The following is a 7,068-nucleotide window of genomic DNA, read 5'->3' on the forward strand; positions in this document are numbered from 1 at the left end:
TCACTCTTGCTTTAGCAAAACAGCCAGGGTCAATCTTTTCAATGTGGAGACTAGAAAATGAAATCACATCCATTTCCGGGAAAACTGTCTGTCGTGTTTTCATTCTGGATGATTTTGCTGAATGTTTATAAAAATTAAAGCTGACTTCTGTGACTTGATTGTGCTGGAAAAGAGTCTGCATTGTCTAGTGAGTTTTGGAACATGAAGAGCAAAGTACTTACAGGGAGGAAATCATAGCTTTTCTCTCCATATAACCTGTTAGCAAGTTTCAGAATGTAGGAAGCTCCATGCTTGTTGATATCAGCATTCAAACTCTGAAATCCCGAATGAATCTCCTCAACCTCTTTGAAATAGAGAGCCTAAAAGAAAGAAAACATTATTTCTATAACCATTTCTTTTGAAATTATAAGCTGGTTCCTTGGCATTTGCTTCCATCAAATCAAATTAATATTACTAATTATTGATGATCCCCAGCCATCATCATTTTCCATTTTTCATTGGAGAACAAGTAATAGAAACTCCAAAATGTATAGCTTGGTGAAACATAATAAGGACATTGGAAACTGTTTTCCCATCACTTTTTTGTTATAATTAGAGTTCCACAAATAGGAGTGGTTAACAAGCTAAATATTTACACAAGTCTGCTTTTTTCCCCAAAAATCGGAAGTGGTAAGTTCATATGTATATTCTATACAAATATAATTTTACTGAAAGTTCTCAGAAATAAACAGTAAAGATAAGAAGCATCAGCTATGTGAGAACACAGAGATGGTACAGATTGAGAGGTTTTTATTTTTTTTCCTTGCAGTACTGGCATCAGTAACTCACTTACTTAAAAATAATTTCCTTAAACTTAACATGGGGCAAAGTTGAATTCCCATACATCAGTTACATCTAGAGTCCCTTTCTGGTTTTATGAGGCCTGAGCTGGTTCCTTGCTTTTAAGGCACAAGGAAGAACCGCCACCCTGTACAAAGGCCAGTTACTCACTGAGATATGGAATGTGCGTGGGGGTGCTGTGACGGATCTCTTTACTGGAAACAGGGGTAAAAACTTAAGACTGTTCTTTACTGAGCTTATAAAGTTCCTGGAAAGCCTCAAAACACAAGCTCAGATTACCTTGCAGGGGATGACTAACAACGACTAGAACCGGGGTTTTTTTTTAAAGTGGATTTTTAAAAGCTTTCAAACGCTTTTGTATCTGCAGTGATGAAAAAGGTTGGCTTTTCCTAAAGTACAGAAATAGAAGCTTTGCAGCTGGAACAGGCCCATAAACGTGAATCCGGGCTGGACCTTCCCTGGCTCTAAGTGCAGCGTAATCTGTGACCCGTGTGTTAGAAAGACCTTCACTTTCACCCCTCTTTTCAAGGAAAGCCAGAGTTCCCCACTCAGCATAAAGCGCGCCCCGCACACAGGTGCCCTCCACACCCACCAAGGACAGGCAGGACCCTCAGCATCCCCGCCCCCTCTCCCTGCAGGGCCCTACTGCTCACTCGGGAACGGGGGTCACAGCCCACCAGGGCACACCTGGTGCCAGGCCCAGGGGTAGGAACACAGACTCACAGGCTCTCATGTCCCCTTGACTTCTCGACTAGGTGTCATTATGCTCAAAAGTATCAAGACACAGCCGACATTATGTGAGTAGCTGAGCATCACAGGCAAAGCGGAAACTGGACAGTCCTGGGCCAGGGAGGACGTGGATTACAGGAAAGCCTTGCAGACTCCTTGCTGGAACGGAAGCAGCGCACGGCAGGGGGTTGTCGGCTTTCTTCCTGCTCCGTCCTCAGTCCCACAAAAAACAGAGCCTGGCACATCGCAGGTGCTCCGTAAAGACTGGGTCATGAATGACAGCCTGCATCCCAGTGGATTTTTCCTGGGGCTTTTTCTGAAAGTCTGACTTCATGAAGTATAATGTATAATATAACACACAATGCTGAACACCGAAATACAGTTTTCTACAAACGCGCTGCAAGAGCTCAAAGGCACAACTTTCTGGTACGGTCTGTGTGGTAGGCACCAGCTGGGAGAGCTAGTTTCTGCTCACCTTGGACATCTGCGCTGCGGTATTGCCTCTGGTCCCCAGAAAGACCATGGCCAGCGCTGATGAAATGCTGAAGGGGGAGATGAAGATGTTGCCGGCAGGATCGCTCTTGTTCAGGGCGCAGAACAGGTCCAAGGCGAAGCGGGTGTTTGCCGCGCTCAACTGCTCCATGGTGAGGCTGCAACACAGAGCAGAGCCCTGAGCTGCCCCCTGCCACACCAGCCACTCGGCAACGCCACTTCCCCATCTCCTCCTCAACTCACGCCAGCCACCCTGAAATACCCTGCAACGAACTTGTACTTTCTCTCTCCCTCTCTGTCTCTCTCTGTCTCTCTCTCAAGCGGAAGGCAAGAACACTCCATGTGCACAACTGTGGGAGCTTGGGGCGACTGGCCAAGGATTCAGCAGTGACATGGGATCAGGACTCCTTGTCCTAAAGGGCCCTGGCCGTGCAGACAGGTGCATCTGGGCCCTTCCCTACCACACGTGGGAGGGCACACTTCCCACCCTCCGTTCAAGTCTCTGATTCATTTGAGCCATGAATCCACTGCCCACTTTTACCTGAAAAAGAATGTTTCTATTAGAAAATCATAGCTACCTGCTACTCATTAAAGCAAATTCCCGCAAAAGAGACACAAGTATCGTCGTTTTTGAGATTCCCTTGCTGGTGTTTAGAGAGGTCCCCAGTCTCACAGCTGGTGAAGGATCTGAGAGTGGGAAGCCAACACAGGCCCCGGGGTCAGGTAGGGCAGCCCGACAAGGAGAAGGTGACAGGTATCCTCTGTCACTCCCGCGGGCACGGAGGGGCTGCAGGTGAAGCACCTGGCCTTGCGCTCAGCTCAGCCAAGCACTCTCCCCACCTGACCTCGACTCTCAGCCCACATACAATCGAGGAAGAGGAACAGTCGTGCTGGCTGCCCAGCGTGTAAGTCCTAAGTTGAATTATTACTGTTGTTGCTGATAAATAATCTCTAGGATCGCACTGGCCTCCTTTCCCTGCCTCCAGCCGCAGAAAGGAGAAGCCGCTCCGCCGGGGCTGCCTGGAAACCGTCACAGAGAGAGAAACATTCTGGACTCCGGCTTCGGCTTCCGCTTCCGCCTTCAGGCCCCAGGGAGCGACCTCTGTCTGCCGCAGGCCGCCCGGTTTGGCCTCTCGGGACGCGGAGCCGGGGACCCCGGGTGGGGAGCAGGGCAGATGGCGGTAACCACCGGACTCAGGGACCCCGCGAGGCACACGGCGGCGCGAGGTAGCCACCGGATGCGGGGACCCCGCGGGGCGCACGGCGGGGCGGGGTTACCACCTGACGCGGGGACCCCGCGGGGCGCACGGCGGGGCGGGGTGACCACCGGACGCGGGACCCCGAGGGGTGCTCGCGGATTGGAGCCTCTCCCGCCCGGCCCAGATCCCTGCCCGGCCTTACCCGATGCTGGGCTGTCTGGGCGAGGTGCGTGATCTGCGGAGAGCGCAGAGCGCGGCCCTTATAGGCGGAAGGGAGTGTCCCCGGAAGGCGGGGCGGCCCTGCCCCAGGATGATGCACTGCCTAGGAGTTCGGGCTGCGGCTGGGCGGGGCACAGGGCGGGCCAGCGGGGCTCCATGCAGCGCGCTCCCGGGGCCTCAGCACCTCTCTGAGTTCCAGGCAAACTCAGCTCTCCATAAAGGACCTGATGGGCTATTTCCTACTAAGGTGTGAATGACTGAGATGACAAGGTGCCACCTCCTAGAGGGCAAACCAGCCTCTTTGGAATCTTATCCAAACACTCCAAAACTCGGGTTACTGGGGGCTGGGGGTGTGTGTGTGAGGAGGGGCCTCTAGGGTGAGATAAAACAGAATCAGTTCCAAACAGCATCCTTGATGTCTCTGTCCCTCAGGAAGCCATGAGTCCAGCCCCAAGACTCCCCTGGCAAGTGTTGAGCCCAGCAGGCTGGGTCAACTCACATACCCGAGGCACACCGTGAGAACGCCCATCCGTGCGAATAAAGTATCTCTCACCCATTATACTAAAATGTAAACTGACCAGTTTTTCCCCTATAGGTAATGTTCAAGTAGAATGACTATCGTTGAAGAAGAAAAGCAGTAGCTGTTTCTGTGAGGTCTTTTCTTCCCCTCTTTCAATGCCTGCGTATGTAATTTCACCAAAATTGATAGTACTTGAGGGTATGTAATAATTCTGCATTCTTGAAACTTCTCCCGTGCTTTCCTGCAAATCTCAACATGAAAAGGGGACAAAGGAAAAATCCTATTTTTAAATTAGTATGGATAATACAGTGTAAATGGGTTTGTAGATCTTTTTGACTCTGAGAATTTGTTTATAAGGGCCAGAGAAGACCCAGTAATGAGAGCTAAAAATACTCTCTATAGATTTTTTAAACTATATCTTAATAACTAAGATTGTAGAGTGCTTTACAGCTGATTGGAATAAAGAAACCAACATTTATTGAAAGCCAGTCATAGTTAAGTTGAGTGGTTTGATAAAACCGCTAACGCCTCCACCATGTCTCAGAGAGCTAGAGACCCCTCATCAGCTTCTAGCAAGAGGTCTGTGTGAGGAAGCCGAGAGAAAGAGGCTGCGCTGTAAAATTAAAATCCCAGACACGTAAACGAAGGAAACACGGGTTCTGAATTTTCTTTTCTTCTCCTGACATTTTGTATTTGTACTCACCTGGAGTTAGTAACCTGAGTCAAATATGAAATGAAACCACTTCCTAAGTCAATACATGTACTGTATAAGGTTCGGGCAGAAGGGACTTTATACACCAGTCTTCCATCAATCCGCGTGCCCTGCACGGCCGAGGCAGAGTAACCACCCTGTGTGCGCTCTTGCGGCTTCAGAGTGTAAACGGCCCCTGACCAAGGTCACACGGAGATTCTCGGAAAGGCAGGATGGCATGGCCCGTGTGGGCGATGTTGGGCGTATCTGCTCAGCTCGAAGGTGTGGTACCCTGGCTAGATCAGCGATTTCGTTCCCTGGGACAAACCCAACAGAATGAATGCACGTGAGGGCGGGCGCCCAGAGACATGCGCGAGCATGTTCATCGCAGCGGGATTTGAGTCAGGTCCAAGCAGAAGAATGGAGAAGTGATACAGCAGAACAGCGCACAGCAGCAGAAATGAACAAACCGCGGCAACGCACAGCAACTTGGCTGCATCTCCAAGCGCACCGTGAAAGGAAAACGCGCACGCAGCGGTGTGAGCTGTGTGCTTCTGGTTACACAGAGTTCAGAAGCGCAGAACCAGCCCGTGGGGTTAGAGGTCAGGAGAGAAGGGGACCCTTGGGAGGAAGGCGGATTGCGCTGACTACGTTGTCCTTGATGCGTGGCCTCTGGGACCTTGATTCTGGAGAGACTGCGGGCCCAGGGCCGGCGGGTCCCCAGAGATGGGGAACGACTCCGCTGCAAGCGCACCTTGATACACAAACCAAGCAGCTCAGTGCCCTCACTCTCAATTCTCCCCTTCATCAAAGTCCCGCCGGCCCTAACCCACCCCAGCAGCAGGCAGCCCGAGCCCACCAAAATGACCCAAACTATCCAGTCCAGCCCCAAGCTTACCTAGCGCACCTACCGTGCCTTGCCCGTCCCTTCCTGCAAGAGCCCAAATACAGGCCCCAGTAAAGGCCCCACCACCTCTGCCCTCTCCTCCTCTGCTTGCTGGCCCACCTGGGTGCTTCCCAGGTCCCACGCAATGTGGCGTGTCATCGTGTGCCTCCTGTCGCTGGAGATCTGTGCCTATCAACCTCTTTCATGACACTCACGTCCATGTCAGCTGCCTTGGGAGGCCGGATTAGAGCAAATCCCCACTTCATTTTTAACACAAGCGTTGTCAGTGGGAGTGGCTTGGGCAGAGGAGGGCTTCTGGGATGCTGCCCACCTGCCATGCCTTGAGGGGTGGTTACGCAGGGGTATGGATTTGGGGATAATGCACTGAGTTGTACGCATAACTTCTGTGCTTTGCTGCATGCATGCTAAACTTTAACAGAAATCAGTACAAAGTAGCAAGAAAACACACTGAACATCGGTAATCATTTCCCGTCTTTCCCCTCCCACCCCTACCCTCCGACCAGGATTAGTCAGCTTGAAGCTGGTCGGGGTCCTCTGCCACCCAGCATCTCCACTCCCCTAACTGTGCTGGGTGTGCCCGAGGGACTCAGAGGAACTAGTGAGCCCCTGCCCTTCCTGTTCTCCTACACCCAGCCACACTCAAATCCCCAAGTCCAGGTAAGAAGCGTCCTGTCTACTCTCTCATGTGGGGACACGTCAGTCCTTGGTTCAAGGCGCCAAATGACAAAGGTGGTGCCGTATGAATTTTTCAAAGATCCACAGCTATAGGTTCGTAAAAGCCATGGGAAGGAGAAAATGCCAGACAGGCACCAAGAGATGTTTGAGAACTAATCGTCCTTCTGCTACTGACCTCAAGGTTAATTGTATTGTGGTTAGGGAACATGATCTCTATATTACTTCAATGGTGAGAAGTGTTTTGACACTTGCTTAATGGCCCAGTATATGGTCAATTTGCGTACATACCCCTTGTATTCAGATACATCCTAAATCCATTACGGGCACTGTTGTCTATATGACCATTGGCATGAGTGCACTGATCACTTTATCCAACTCTGTACTTAGATTCACTACTCATGTTTAGCAAGATAATGACTAAATACCAGTATTTCTAGCAACAAACAGAAAATGAAATTAAAAGAAAAATACCACTTAAAATAGCATCAAAAAAATCAAGTACCTGGAAATATAGCTAATAAAATATATGCAAAACCTCTATACAAAAAGAAAATTAACATTATTAACAGAAATGTTTAAAAATCTAACAGAATGAATATATCACATTCATTGAGTGGAACTCAATATTGCAATGATAGTCGTTTTTCTCTGACTGATTTTTTAAATCAATCCCAATCCCAATAAACATTCCAAAGAAAGGGTGTGCGTTTGTGCGTGTGTATGCACCTGCGTGTGTGTGAAGCTAGGCAGGCTGAAACAGATCTTTGCAGGTACTGACATTTGACGTATGACAGGT

The 7,068-nt window shown here is 49.8% G+C and overlaps 1 protein-coding gene across 5 annotated transcripts in view; it reads right to left on the minus strand.

The window, feature by feature from the left end:
- Positions 1 to 3,594, minus strand: part of SERPINB1 (serpin family B member 1) — a 9,631-nt gene extending 6,037 nt beyond the window's left edge. For 2 of the 5 annotated variants that reach the window (XM_089918216.1, XM_089918213.1), the window contains exons 1-3: positions 2,640 to 2,984; positions 2,045 to 2,219; positions 222 to 359 (exon numbers count right to left, since the gene is read on the minus strand). In XM_089918216.1, the coding sequence (XP_089774342.1) occupies positions 222 to 359; positions 2,045 to 2,219; positions 2,640 to 2,650 (324 nt within the window). In that variant the 5' untranslated portion in view covers positions 2,651 to 2,984. The other 3 variants (XM_022566752.3, XM_089918214.1, XM_089918215.1) reach the window with 3 other exon arrangements.
- Between the last annotated feature and the right edge of the window lie 3,474 nt (positions 3,595 to 7,068).

The sequence above is a fragment of the Delphinapterus leucas genome, chromosome 10 (assembly GCF_059928025.1).
Source record: "Delphinapterus leucas isolate spDelLeu-1000000601 "Yukka" chromosome 10, BTC_Dleu_Yukka2, whole genome shotgun sequence".
Classification (NCBI taxonomy): domain Eukaryota; kingdom Metazoa; phylum Chordata; class Mammalia; order Artiodactyla; family Monodontidae; genus Delphinapterus; species Delphinapterus leucas.